This window comes from Anthonomus grandis, chromosome 3, assembly GCF_022605725.1.
Source record: "Anthonomus grandis grandis chromosome 3, icAntGran1.3, whole genome shotgun sequence".
NCBI lineage: Eukaryota > Metazoa > Arthropoda > Insecta > Coleoptera > Curculionidae > Anthonomus > Anthonomus grandis.
The window spans coordinates 37392613-37408266 of NC_065548.1; the positions used below are offsets into that span (position 1 = coordinate 37392613).

The 15654-nt window shown below is 31.1% G+C and overlaps 1 protein-coding gene across 2 annotated transcripts in view; it reads right to left on the reverse strand.

The window, feature by feature from the left end:
- LOC126733949 (NAD-dependent protein deacetylase sirtuin-2) overlaps positions 1–13746 on the reverse strand; it is a 30780-nt gene extending 17034 nt beyond the window's left edge. Inside the window, exons 1-4 of one of the 2 annotated variants that reach the window (XM_050437440.1) lie at positions 13355–13746; positions 13098–13194; positions 5108–5314; positions 4269–4418 (exon numbers count right to left, since the gene is read on the reverse strand). In XM_050437440.1, the coding sequence (XP_050293397.1) occupies positions 4269–4418; positions 5108–5314; positions 13098–13194; positions 13355–13609 (709 nt within the window). In that variant the 5' untranslated portion in view covers positions 13610–13746. The remainder of the gene's footprint in view (positions 1–4268; positions 4419–5107; positions 5315–13097; positions 13195–13354) is intronic. The other variant, XM_050437441.1, reaches the window with a different exon arrangement.
- Positions 13747–15654: the final 1908 nt, after the last annotated feature.

A 15654-nucleotide genomic window follows, 5' to 3' on the forward strand; every position in this document is an offset into this window, starting at 1 on the left:
GAGGTATGTTTTAAACAAAAAATTAATTATTAAGTCAAAAACAGTTAGAAAAATGATTTAAGATAATATGAGGAAAAACAGATTTATATAATAATTACGGATCCGAAAATGCTAACACATACAAGGTGTTTTATATATCATAGATGATGCTAGTTTTTTGGTATATGCTGCATGAATAAAAATATTTTAGAACCTTAGATCACTGACATATACCTATATTGCTATTAAAAAAAAACTCAACGTCCCTTTTTCCTTAAATAAGTAACCTAAAATTGATGGCGATACACTCTGTATATACAAATTCTTCTAGTTTATAGGTTCAAATCTTATAATTTTTGTTTGTTTTTAATTAGTATGTTTTAGTACCATTATTTTTATGAAGGTTCTGTCTTTTGTAATTTTGACAAGATTTCTATAGTTTCATTAATGGTAATTCTGGTTTTCAGTTTTTATTATTGTTTTGGCCTTTTTTCCTTTAAACGCGCTTCCAATCTCATGTCATATTTTTTAGACTGGTTCTAAACCTGAACAAATTTTGAGGAAAATCGAAATTTGATTCTAGTTTTTGATTATGATATACCATTCCAGTTATATTTCCAGAAAAACATTGAAAACAGAAAAGCTTTTCAAATATTCAATTCTTGCCTAATGTTGCTGTCCTAAAATTATAAATACCTTAATCAATAACTTTTCGACTCCTACCCTTGACATTTTATAGTAAAAAGTGTCAGCAAAAAGATGTAGAACTGTAGTGACATTATCTGCCGCTGCAAAGTTAGGTACAATAGAACCCCAATTGATTTCCCATTATTCAAATTGCAATTTTGAGGTTCAATCGAAATAGCATCACCGTAAATCACTCGACGTAAACTCTCTATGCCCCGCGAGGAAGAAGGGCGATCCAATATCGAGAGCACCAGTGCTCGGGGAATCCTTGAAAATCGATTTTTGCATGTCAGACCGAATGTGTGAAAATTAGTTAGACACTACTCACTATAGCCGAGTCGCTTACTGTGCTATATTCTTAACAGGGGTCTTTGTTTTCAAACTGGCAACAACCACTGTTAAACGCAAGAGAAATATTTTAACGATTGAACAAAAACTAATAATTTTGAATAAAAGTGAAAAGGGTGGAAGTATCATGTCATTATCACAAACCAATGAAGCTGGCAAGCAAACAATATGAGATATCAATAACAACAAAGTGAAACTTCAAAATTTCGTTTCTTAGTCTTACTTTTTTTATCTGCACGGAAATCGTTAAAAGTTTACGTAAGAAAAAATGTGATTTATCACGGAGACTTAAAAATCAAAGAACTTCTCAATGCATCCAGTGATTGGTAATAATCACATGATTCGAAAGTCATTGAGATGGATTAATTATTTTGATTGATTAACATAAGATTGATAATTCAAGGCGAAAAGTTCAGGGCCGATGGAGTAGCGATGGTCGAATTTTGTTATGAGCTGGAAACAATAATTACAGAAAATAATCTACAACTTTCTCAAATTTATAACGCTGACGAAACAGGGTTATATTGAAGAGCCATACATACCAAAACCTTATGTGCAAACAATGAGATAAGTGATCAGGATATAAAAAACAGTAAAGATCATAGAACAGTGTTGTGTTGTGTCAATGCTTCTGGCATCTATAGACTGAAGTTGGCTGTGAATGGAAAGACAACAAATCCTCGCGGTTTTAAAAACATGAAGCCGCGTAATTTCCCAGTTTACTATTATAATCAGCAAGCTGCCTGGATAATTCCTGATATCTGCCAAGATTGGTTCCATATTTCTTTATGAAGTTTATTCTTGAAGTAAAGTTTTATTTAAAGAAGGAAAAATTGCTACAAAAGGCGCTTCTTCTTCTGGATAATGCGGTCCCCATTCCAATGAAACTTTTTTGTTCTTTTTTTTCCACCTAAGGAAACGGCTCTGCCGAAGAGAACTTATGATGAACTTATTGGAATAATCTGATGAAGTTTTGGAAATCGTTTACGATCAAAAACGCCGTCAAGTAGAAGAAAACGATGGGACGGTATCAGTCAAAATAGTAACTAACCAGGAGGCCGAGGAAGCTGTCGATGTTCTACTATACTATTTAGAGCATCGAGAACCTTCGTAGGATTAAAAATTATCTAAGACTTTTAACACATGCCAAAGTGACTGACTTTTTTCAAAAGCTTAGCTACTTAAAATAAATATGTATTTTTTTTTAGGTAAATGCAAGGTAATCTACCTATGTTTTTTTATATACATGTTTAGTGTCAATGTTCATTTATGTAGAATTTTTTTCTCTTATCTTTTTATGCTATAAATATAAGAAATAAAAGTTCGGATAAGAAAGAAATATGCTTTTCAATTATCTGTGCCATGTTCGGTCCCGCTGACGGAAGTAAAGACAAACACAAACAGCTATGCGCATGCCAAGATTCCAACCTGAGAGCAGACAATCACATCATGGACATTTGCACATGGTGCCACCGGGGTCGATAGAGTCAAAACTTAAATTAGTTACTAATTAAGTTATAACATTTAAAATTAAAGTTCAGGAATTGAAGATTATGCATTATCAAAAATAATGGCAATACTGCTTCCTCTCGTCGATAAGCGGCTACCTCTGGTCGTCCGGTATTTCCTGTTTTTATTTTTTACCGAATAACAATAACATTTTATAGAATAACAATATCGGAATGGCTCATTTCGCTGTGACTGCACGCTGCACTGTTGAATTTTAAAGCGCTATTATATTCTTCCAAACTTATTATGCCTGTCTATACCCATTTCGAAAGAATTATTATTCTGTTCAAATTATTAAGTGGTTTTAAGGAGTCAATTCGGCAGTACAATGTAGCTATGTATTTGTTTTCAATTACATTTGAAAAAAGACTGATTCCGATTGCGAAAAAACATCCGTTTGTCTTCAAGATTGTCATAACGTCGCCTCAGATTAACACTAGGACATCTAAAAGAAAAGCGATTCTGAGATGGTGTCGCAAAGAATACCTTTATTTGATGCAATACTACGATATCTCTTGAAAATATTCCCTAATTTAATATATCACATATCCTTGTGTTACATATGACCTAAAGTTAATTTCCGCCAAATCTTTATTTGCAATTATCTTGGAACTACTTTTTTTTACATATCCTAATGTTGCTCTAAGGCGACGATAAATGCCAGACTTAAATGCAGGAATCTTCTACCGAAAGGGTCTAGAAGCAAGAACAACTGGAAAAAACACTGACATTAAAAATTTGCAGTGCCCTAGAGGTGCCCTAGGAGGATTCAACATGATCAAATAGAAGTGTTGGAGAGGAACTGAATATGGACCATAAAACTGTATACCAGTTTTTACTGGTAAGTATTTGGATGGAATAAACATAGCTTTAGGTTTATGAAATGTTCCAAAACTCCGAAAAACAGTCGCGAAGAATAAAATTTTGTGAAACCATGATGCAAAAAGTAAATGAAAATGAATTTTTTCCTTGGAAATGGAATATCCCGACCATATAATAGAGCCATTTCTTTATATAACTTTAGTTGGTACAAAATCTAGTTCCCCTTCATTCAAATCTTCCCTGATTAGACCATTTACAAACAGGATATATAATAATATAAACTAATAGTAGGCCAACAAATTTAGAGTTGTAACAGAAAATTGTTGAATGTGCCAATTCTATTTCAACAGAAACTTTTTTGGAAGTACGAAATAGGTTATGTATAATTTATTGTATAAGTTAAGGTATGTTTGTGGCTTTCACTTAAAAAATGAATTTTTGTTTAGTCTAAAGATAAGAGTTTTAGTTTTATTTTTGTATGGTGTTTTAAATGTTACTTTTATCTCCTCTACTTTTATCAGAGTTTACATTTTATTTTTATTAAAATAACGGCTTAATTTTCATTCTGTAATATACAACATAATATACATTTTGAGATGTTGTATATATTAATATACATTCTTGCAATGATGTACATTTCTAAAGCATCAGAAAAAAATGTTACTTACTAACGCAGATCTCACGCAATGCATGCGTGCACGTTGCTATATTTCGCCTTTAAGCACATTTCTATGCGCAATGATCGATTCCCCAACCTGTATATGTACTGTATAAGCATTTGCATAAGCGTTATTTCATGCTGGCTAATTTACAAGTAGAAATTTTTTGTAATAAATATGAGTATCTCTAAGCCTCTAACTCATAAATGGATTTTATCTTGATATTACTAAATACAGTCTTTAATTCTTTAGGTTTTAATGTACCTTTCATCCATTCCAATGTATACTTTTCCCTACAAGCCAAACAATGTCCGGTATAGAAAGTTCCATGAGCCTCAACTAATTTTTCCTCAGGAATTCCAGCCACTCTTTCCAAAGTGTCTATATTTTGTGTATAATGCCTTAACAACATCCCTAGTAAGAATACATGAATAAAAAAAATGTAACTAAATTTTGGACAGAATTGAAGCACCTTTATGTTCTTTTTTTAAAGGAAAAGCTTAAGACATTAAAATTATGATAAAACGTTATTAAAAAGAAATATAAAAGTTTATTAAATAAATCCTTTTAAAACATAAAATTAATTTGTAAATTAAAGATTGTTATCAGACTGAAAAATTAAAAATATTGTGAAAATTTAGTTCAATAACCTTTGTTTTGAAATATGGCAGCAAAATCAATAATATTGGCCTCGATATGTCATGCTTTTTATAATTGTACCATTAATGATTTATTTTTACTGAATATTTTATCTACAATTTCCCACAAATTTTTAATTCTATAGATCCAGTGGCCAGTTCAAAACATTAATATTGTTTTCAGAAAATGACTGTAAAGTACCAGTAAAGTAGTCCAGTGACAAAAAGTCGCAAATCCCTATTGTTCCGAATACCAATCTAGACACTATTAGGACTAACAAGATACTAATCAAAAATTTTTGTAAAAGTTGCTTCAATTTTGTCCGAAAAAATTATCAGAATATTTGGACGTCGAAAATCTTAATGGCTATAAAGCATCTGTTCCATCAGGTCAATTAAAAATTGTGTCTAAGTATAAGGTTCTTAAAAAGTTGCTTCAATTTGGTCCGTTGTATGTATATTTACCCTTATCATTTAGCAATTTGATGAAATAGTGGCACAAAGTGGGCTTGAATGTGCCTGGATATAACTCTTTAGCCAGAACAAAAAAGGGTTTTGGATTTTCGTTAAAAAAATCCAACTCAAAAATGGCTTGAGGATGGGGTAGGTTGTATTTTTGTAGATTATGGTATAAACCGGTTCCAACTGAGCGGAAATCTGGAATTCCAGCAGCTAAAATTTTAAATTAAATTTAAGATTTAACTCAGCCCATAAGTAATAAAATGAAAATAATATATATGATAAATAATATAATGAAATATGTATTTGGTTTCAGTAATTGGTTAGCAATTTTCTATGAAGGCTATCGACAACTCAAGCATTATTAACTGCAGGTTCCTCTGAACCCACATTTTATCAGGTCCAGTGGTTTTTTTGATGGCAAAAAATAGTCTAGTCAAACAAGGCGTATTATATTTTGTAGGGTATTATGTTACTATTAAAAATAAATTTAATAGTGTTAATATATACATTATATATAGTTCTATATAACCCGGAGCTAAGGTTTTGTCTATCGACCTTTAACTTTCTTTTTTTTAGAAACGAGCTCAGAGATCGATAGGTAAAATCTGGGAATATAAAAAAAAATAATAATAATAAAACGTTTATTAGTCACCAAGAAATTACAGCAATTAAGCACAAAGAATACTAATAGGTATGTGTATTAACTTTTACAAAATTTCAAATATTACAAAATTTTATTAAATATAGAGTATTTCATCAGTTACCAATAACAAAAAAAAATCGAAGAATTTGTAACTAAATAAAAAAGCTAATAATGCAAGGTGACCAACAACAGGCCATAATATGCAGATTTACAGAGATATCTCAAATAAATATCTCAACTCTCTCTTATGATACCTCAAATAAATTATTGTGTTGTATTGGACTTGGATTAAATTAAATATAACACAAGACATCGTTTCCAATGAGTGCATTTCTAAATGGATATTTAGATAAATAAAATAGGTAACTAATTGTGAGCATTAAATCGCTTTAACATTATTCTGAATCGCAAAGAACGCAAAATCTACCCATGCTATGCAATATTTCCCATTTAATGATAATAGAAATTATGTAAAGCAAATATTAGACACCTCATTACTTAATTACTATTACTACTATTACACTTAAACTTAATTGTTGGTTAAATAAAGATAATTGTCAAGAAAGCAGTTTTGTTTTATAGAGTTTCTTTTCATCTACAGGGTAATTTAAAAATAAGATATAGTGTTAATTTTCAGATTCTTCATGAAGCATTTAAGTGTGTTTCAAGAAGTGTAATTCAATCGTTTTGAAGATATTTGGGTTAATAAAATGTGATAACTTAATACTGATAATAATGGATTGCAAAAAATAATAACCATGCATACCAGTAAGAAGATTTAGCATCAGTCAGGGAAATGCATTTTACCCATACAAGATAAAACGAAGGTTGGAGTTTTGCAAAATACTTCCTTAAATGTTGAAGAAATAAATAAGTATTTCTGAAGTGTATTTCAAAAATCAAACCAATGTGATGCTAAAATGACATATAATAAAAATAAAATAAAAGAAATATAAAAAAACTAGATGATACACAGTTGTTATTTCAGTTTAAACCCGATGATCCTGATGAGGCTGCTGAGCAGTTAAATTTAGATTTATCCAAAATTTTGCAGCACTCAGCTGAACACAATTTATAGATCAATCCTACAAAGACTATAATGCTACTGCTTTATTCTGAAAAAAGATGATATGCACTTATGAATCGCCTTGTTATTCAAATTGATAATACTTAGCTGACTTTGCTAACTGTTGAAAAAATTTTGGTTTAGTATAGATATATAGCTTAATTTTGAGCAACACCTAAAATCTTTGCTGAAAAGAAGTTATATGAGAACAGGCACCTTATGAATTTTAAAACTAGAAAAAAATGATGTGTCCTTTTTGTTTATTAACTTATTTTGTCAATTTATTCTTATTGTTTTATAATATATTATGAATTTTGCATGTAAATAAAAAATTATTATAATATGTTCAAAATACATGCTTCAAAGTAAAAAAAATGGTATGTCATAAATCATGTATCTGTATTGTTAATCATGTTATCAGAAAATAAAAACTTGGGTTGGCTAAAATGTGATAATTTGTCATATGTCAACTGTTGTTGTCAATGTTTTAAAATTGAACACATGTCAACAACCACTATATTTGTTTGAAAAACTTATTTATAGGAAGGCTATGCATACACGCTCTTTAGGAGCAAAAATCATTAAAAAAGCCAGAACACAGGACTTATTTTTTTCAAAAAAGCTTTCTTTATAATTGTGTTAACTTATAACACGGTCCTGCAACAGTGCGTCGGTCTAAAGGGTTAAGATTTTTTAACCTCTTAAAAATGTTTTGAGATGTGATGCCACATATCTGGACAATATTTGGGAATCTACTAATCCGGATAAAAAAAAAGAATAACATCTTTTTAGCTCCTGAGTAGTAGCGGGCCTTATTCTTTCTACCTTTGGGTAACAAACATTTCGTATCTCTACGAATCTCGCTAATAACTTTCTAAAAGATTTTTCATCTGGACATCTCCTATCAGGATAACGCGCCCCATACATTCGAGAGGCTAAAAGGCAATTCTTTTCACATTCAATAAACACAAATATGTCAACAGATTCGTCCTGGCTAAAATGCATTTTATATGTAATTTTCGTTTAGAAATCTTTTGAACAAAATTTGCTTTAGAAGAAAAGTTCCAAATAACTGAATAGTTGATAATAAATAAGTTTCATAATTAGCGGGACAAATTTGGAGGGCTTGTAGAGGGCCTCAAAATAAGCAACTTTGCTATGACTAGATTTTAAGATACAGGGTAATAACATTTTTTAAAAAAATAAAAAAATATTTTCTAAATCCTCATTTAATTTAGAGTAAAAATTTAGTCTCCTGGCTCTGTTTTTTCCGACGCACCGTTGTCGCATAAAAAAATTAAATCCATTGTTCTAGTAGTATACCTATACAAACATAAAAAAATACATATATAATATATACAGATACAAAACTATCTACAAATCAAGGAACGGTGTAGATGAACTAATTAATTAAAAAATTTATGAAATAATACTTTTTAACCGTCTCTTAAAAGCTGTAATCTTAGAGTCAAAAAAGCTTATCTGTCTCGACAGGCCATTAGCACTCCGAACCATTTGTGTAATTGGCTTATTAATACCATAATTGGTATGGTGAAATGGGACTGAAAATATTTCTCATTGTCTATTCAATCTAGAAGGCACCCTAAGTTTAAAAAGAGACAATAACTCACACACAATACATTCTAAGACAGGAAGACGAACCAGAACAACATAGGCCTTAACAGTATTTTCGAGTATTTTGAATTTTATTTAGGTCTTCCACCATAGAAGCTAAAGATTTTGATTTGAAATATATAAATATATATATTGTTAAATTTCGCGACATCTACATATTGTATTTTAGTGAAAAACTTATATATATCTGTTATGGCTATAGCTGTAGGATATTTTTGTCAGTGTTAAAGAGGATGCTTTTTGTTAAGTTTGAAGATAAAAATTTATGGTACCCAACTTGAATCCTTAGAATATTTGCGTCACTAAATTCCTCCCAACATTCTTCAAAATATCTGAGCTCACTTTGAACAGTTGATTGCTGTGGCTACAGTTTCAATAAACAATAGTTAAAATGTAAGTACTAATCAATAAAATGAAATTCAATTTCTTGGAATGCATAGCTCAAATTTTAAAAAACAATGGAATGGAATCTATATGTCTCCTTGAAAACAGAAGTATCACATTTAAAACCACAAAGTCAGCTAGCCAGATTGTTTTCATGAAGCTACTACCACATATTACCAGATAAAATGGTGGGATTCTGCCTCAATTTTTTTGTGATTTGTCAAATTCATTTGACTGAAAATTTTACTATTATGACTTTAGGAATGGACTGCAGCCTTTGTAGATTTTAAAACTATAAGGAATAATCCAGTTCCTTGTCTATTTTACTGAAATGACCTGAGTCTGTGTTGGGGTTGCCAATTAATACTAAATAGTACAAAAGGGATAAAAATGAAATTTAAAAAAAAAGATTCTTTTCAGGCTGAGGTGCACTTAAGGGTGAAATTTGGATGGGCCTCAGAAAAAGAAAAAAATTAATAACTGACCTGGCGATTCTTAATATCCAGGGAAAATAACAGGCGCCCGGTTGCAGAAGTTGTGAATGAATTTACTTTTCTCTAAATGAATTTGATCTCAGTTGTTTTGTGTAGGCGCCTTTAAATGGGGCATCCCAAATTCAGTTCTTTTGCAATATTTTTGTAACTCTAGATAATTAAATATTGAATATGATAGAATTATAGAATTGCCTAATACAAATTGGTTACATGATGAAAAAATTACTAAACTAAACTTAACCGAAACAGAAAAAAAAAAAAGAAAAAAGTTTCACAATAATATATAAATCAAAATAATAATATAAAAAAATGTCTTAAACATAGGCAACTGCAATAAGCCCTAATGAAAGTCATGATAATATATATTGATTATAGCACCAACAATCACAATTATGGAAGAAACATTTATGTCCCGCAAATGAGAACTTTCTTTAATATATTTAGATTTTCACAACATAATATTCAAAAGCCTTGGTAAATAGAAGGTTTGTGGGTGTCTAGTATTAAGCCTAGGGACCAAGAAAAAATATAAGAGAGGAGAACAGGATTGTCCATTAAAACATTAATTAATTATTATAAAAACTAAACAAAAAAGATACTTCTCAGATGCAAGGAAAGTAGACTAAAGCAGCCTTATAGTTGGCAGTAGTCAAAGTACTTAGTAATATCTTATCTTTTATTTTCCATCTATATTTTATTGGATAATTGGATGGTGCTTGCTTGTATTAGCTTTAGGGTTAGCTTTAGCTGTATTAATGTCTTGCTTTTTTCCATGTTTATTCTGTCTTGTTATGTAATTTTGGATTATTTACTCTTACTTTTGAATCACACTGGACACATTATTTTAAAGTCACATCTAAAATTATGGAAAGTCTTTACGGTAAAAAATGCACTTTTAATCATAAAATTACATTATAGGAACATTTCCTCACATCTTAGTGTGGAAACTAGACCTAATTTTAAGTGTGGTTTCCAGAAGAGTTGGGTTGGTTGGGTTTATAGTTCCAGGTACAATTAAAATTTCAAAATTTACTTTTTTATTTTTTTTTAATAAAATCCACTTGAAAATTTTGCTAATCCACCATTGAAACATTTTTGGTAAAGTTACATACATTTTAAGCCTTTGCCAATAATTTTAAGTGTGATTTTCAGAAAAGTTGCTAAACTAGGCCTTTACCATTAATGTATTTTTACTAGTAGGAAGGTAGAATAGGTTTAAGGTAATTTAATTACTCTTAATTTGTATTCTAATTAATTGTATTTTAAATCAGCATAAACCACAGATTATTGAATATATATTCCAAGTATTCTATGTACCAAAACGTAAATGAGCCGCTCAGAGGAAAAGTGGTATATATCAGTATCTTTTAATTTTTGAAATATACCATTAATTATGTTTCTACTGGTCTAATATATTCAGTCGAAAACTGGTATAAGTCAAAATTTTAACTTAGCTAAGATAGGAGCTTCCTAACGTTATTCCTCTCAACATAATGGATTCGTTCGCTGGAATAGTGGTATAAGTCAAGGCACCACGCTGTTCCGATGTCGCGCCAGGTCCTATTAAACTCGCTTTTTCTTGTTTAGTCAGGTTTTTTTAGTGTTATGGTACGTAGTGTGTATACTTTGTGGTTGACTAGATAGCATCAAAGTTTTATTATTTCTTTAGTTTGTTGAAAAACGTGGTTTTGTTTACGGAACAAATGAGTGATTTAAACGATATTCCTGAAAACCGTATAGATAGTGACGAAAATGGTGTACAAAGGGGGAAAAAACGTGTGCGATATGATAACGATCATAAGAAAACCAAGGCAAAAATATTGAGGAACACCGGCAAGCAGTATGTTACTGGTAAAGGCACGATAATTCCTGCAAAGTTTTGAAAACAGCACGGGAGACTTCAAAGACTTCAAAGACAAAGAATAGGAAGAAATGGGTAATATACCAGGAGAAGATCTTCATGGGAAAAAGGAATGTGTGCACAAAACATCTGAAGAAGCACTTAATGTTGTGAGGGAACATATTGGGCTTTTCCCGCGATTTGAAAGTCACTATACCAGGGCTCATAACCCAAACAGGAAATTCTTAAGCCCTGATCTCAACATTCGAAAATTATATAATTTGTATATACAATACTGCGATGAAAAAGGTTTACCTCAGGAGCCAAATTATTAAAGAACATATCTATAGGGACGTATTCAATAAGGAATTCAACCTGTCGTTCTATAGCCCTAGGAAGGACACTTGTGCAAGGTGTGACAAGTACAAAATTAAAACATCCATTTTACCCGACGGACTTCAGAAGAACGAACTAGAGACTGAGCATCAGCTGCATCGGAAAAGCCGAACGGGCAAGTAGTGCCTTAAAGGAAGATACAGAAACGTAAGAGACTTAGACTCTACTGTTGTTTTGACCTTCAATCTTCAGAAAGTGTTAGCTTTCCCCAAACTTTCTACATCAAATGCATACTATAAGCGTAATATGTACTGTAATATATCACACTTTAACTGGCCAAGCATTTATGTACATCTGGGATGAAACAGTGGCCTCTAGGGGTTCTTAGGAAATTGGGTCATGAAACACATCGAACTTCACTGTGCCAATATTGACCATATCATTGCCTACAGTGATGGATGCACTGGTCAAAACAGAAACCTAAAGTTGTCACTGATTTGGAAAGCGATAGTTCAGAGTCCTAATAATAATGTTAGTAAGATTGATCACAAGTTTATGGTGTCTGGTCACTCCTATTCACCTAACGATAGAGATTTTGGGCACATCGAAAGGGCAGCCAAGCCAGTCTCAATCTACAGTAAAGATGACTGGATTCGAGTAATTCGCAATGCAAGAAAATCCAAGTTTCAGGTGTATGAAATGCAACAAAATAATTTTTTTTCGACTAACAATTTGGAACAGTCAGTCACAAAAAGAAAAACAAACAATAATAAGTGCCTTTCAAGTGGTTGCAAGTCCAGTGGCTACAGTTTGAAAGCATTCCTTACGAACTCTTGTATAAGGAAACATTGAATAATGACATGGAGTTTAGTAGTTTGGATCTAAAAAATCAGCCAAGGGAAGACCCCGTACTTCCTTTTCTTCTGCAAGCTTACAAAGCAAAAAGATATGATAGAACTTCTTCAGTGGATTCCCCCGATTCAGCATCAGTTCTTCCTGGACTTACCGACAAAAGAAGATGCTGTTGACAGTGGTCCATTGTCCGATTCTGATGAAGATTAATTTGTTTAATAACTTGTTCTTACTCCCCTTACTGTAAGTTTAGTATGTAAGATAAGTAGTAGTAATGTTTTGCTCTTCAAGCTCTATATTTTTTGAACACTTATCAGTAATAGATATCATAGTAAACATACTACAGCTATTATTTTTCTTTGGTTTATGAGTTTTGTGAAATTTGGTTAACTTTTATGAGGAAAAGTGATATAACTCTCCAAGTTATACCACTTTTCCGCTATGTTTTTGAAAAAAACTTACTAGAAGAATGACATTGGGTGGCAAAAATGTAATTAATGGGCGCAATCAATAAAAATGTTTACCATATGAAATTTTAGTACAGGGTTATTATAAATATGTATAAAAAAATAAAGAAAATGTTACTGTGATTTTTTAATTCATCCAGATGCAAAATATCAATTTTCTAAATTTCTACTTTAAGGGAGTTAGACCACTTTTTCGCTGAACGGCTCAAATATATTATGTTTTAAATAGTTCTTTATCAGAAAAATATATTACTTTTAATTATTTTAATTACTTACAGGTTGAAATTCCAGCCCCTGCCATAGTAATAATATTCTTACAGCCATTTTTCTGAATATAATCAACAATTCCATCCAAACTAACATCATTCAAGACCTGAAAAAATCGAAAGCTGCATAAAAACCCACCTAATATCTTTGATTTGGGAGAGTTGACTAGCCTGCTATTACTTAAAAATGAAAACATTTTATTCTAAATAAAAACAAACTGCTCAGAACAGACTAGTAGTGTGGACTACATTTTAAGGTTATGTCACCTTGTGAGAACTGGACTCTGCCTCGTCATCATCTAGTCCTAAGAAGCCCAATTTTTCTGTTAAATAACGCTGAAGACCAGAGAAGTTTAGGCCTGAGCCTGAATCTTCTGATGACCTGCGGTCAGAGCTTTGAGATATTTCTGTGCTTTCAGATCTGCCATTTTCTTTGTCAATTGCCTTATCTGAAGATGATTTTTGAGTCGAACTCTTTAAACCAACATCAACTTTACCGTCTTTTGGCTCATTTATGGACATTTTTAAAAGGTTTGATTCGCGGTTGATGTTTTAAAAGATGCCAAGATAATAAAAATAAACACAGAACCATAAACAAATCAATTGGGCATAGATTAATATTAATACTTCTTAGATAGGAAACTTCCATAACAACTAATAAAACACTGAACCATCGATTAAATGCGCCCTCTGAATGTCGAGGAGTAGTACAAACCGGAAACGAAAATGAATTTGTGATGTCTTAATAGCGGGAAACTTAAAATTTCGCTCTGCCATACTCTTAAAATTATTGGAAAATGTGCAGTTCTTTCGGAAACTAGAGTAGGCAGAAAAAAACTTTTTTTTGTCCCATATTCAACAAAGTCGTCCGGTTATGACTTTTTTTATTCGCGTCCTATAATTTTCGAAAGACCTATACATTTCCCATGTTATCAGTTATACAATCAAAATTAAGGGTTATACATGCTTGCTAATACATTAAATAAAATTTGTCGAAATGCCACAATGTATAAACTTACAACTTAATTACGAACTTGTTGTATGAAAAGCAAAGTTTGTATGATAAAATTTATTCAGGGTGTTACAAAAGGTTATAAGTAAATGCATAAAGGTCAGTTGCAATTTAATAAAATCATCAAGAAATTACCTCCTACTCAATTCAGCAGTAATGTTACTTGATAGTTCCAGTAGATTTGACAATAAAAAAAAATCTATTATTTCTATTTTTTTTGAATAACATTGTCTTTGTTATTCAAAAAAAAGCAATTAGATACCTGTGTTCTGCTAAGTTAAGAGATTCTTGCAAACCCCTCTTCATTTCTGAAAAAATCCTAACTCTTTTTTCACTCTTTATCTTAGAAACAGCTGCTCTTATTCACAAAATTCCCAAACTACCCTCTGACACTGGCCATTTGACTCGTCGTGTAAATGATGTTCCGCTACCTATTCCTACGTCTTCCCTTACCAAAAACTCATTAATTTACATAAGTAAAAAAACTTACAATCATGTTCCTCTATGTGAAATTTAAAAGAGAATTAAAGTCGCTTTTATTGGCTAAGGCATATTATAACCTGGATGACTTTTTTAATGATAGGTTTTAACCTTGGACATGTTGGAAAGTTTTTTTTTCTTCTCTAGTTTTGTCAACAAGTTTACCTTTATTTAGTAATTGATTGTTTTATTTAGTTATCTTTAATTCAAGTATGTTCAAAAAGTTTTGTCTTCTTGTGTTTAAATTTGTTAATTGTTTTGTCAATTTTTGAAATTGTATTTTTGTTTTGTTTTTTTAGCTTGTAGGATGCTTGTACACAAGATTATTCTTACGTAATATAGCACATTTTCTTTCTTTTTTTCTTTCTAAGGAAAGTGGCTTTCGTTGTTATTTAGAAATGATACAACATTTGATACAATATCATCTTAATATTGCATATAAAGGATTATTGATCTTTTTTGTTCCTTCTTTTAAAATTTTGTAAATAAACTTCGGTCAAAATGTTGTTCGTTTTGTTGTTGTTGTTTTTTATTATTTACATCAGAGCGACTTACACCAGAAAAGAACACATCTCTAAATTTCTTCGCAAATTTTGAATCCAGCATTACGTATTGTAACAAGAAACAAGGTGATTCTCCGTCATTCTGGAATGACACAAGTTGCACACCGCACGAGGTCTCAAACGGGTATCGAGAATCTTCCGGATTATATATAAGGAGCCGCATGACCAATAAATTGTCAATTCAGTGAAGTAAAGTCTAAATTTTGCGTGTGATACAGTAAAAATAAATATTTGTAGTAGTCGTAGGTGATCGTGTTTTCGTAGCGTAAGTATGTAAATAAATTATTTAACTTTTTTGATTGTTTCAATTTACATCTAACGAACGGAAAAACTCTTCAGTATTCGGCAGCCTATTATATAGTAATTAAATTTACCTTAAAGAATACAAATCAACATCTTATTACATAAAGCATGAACATGTTATGAGACAACAATTTTGGTAAAAAATTTCAATTAAGTCCAGGGGAGTAGGTTGACATAAAATTATTTATAATAAGAGTTTTAAAAGAATA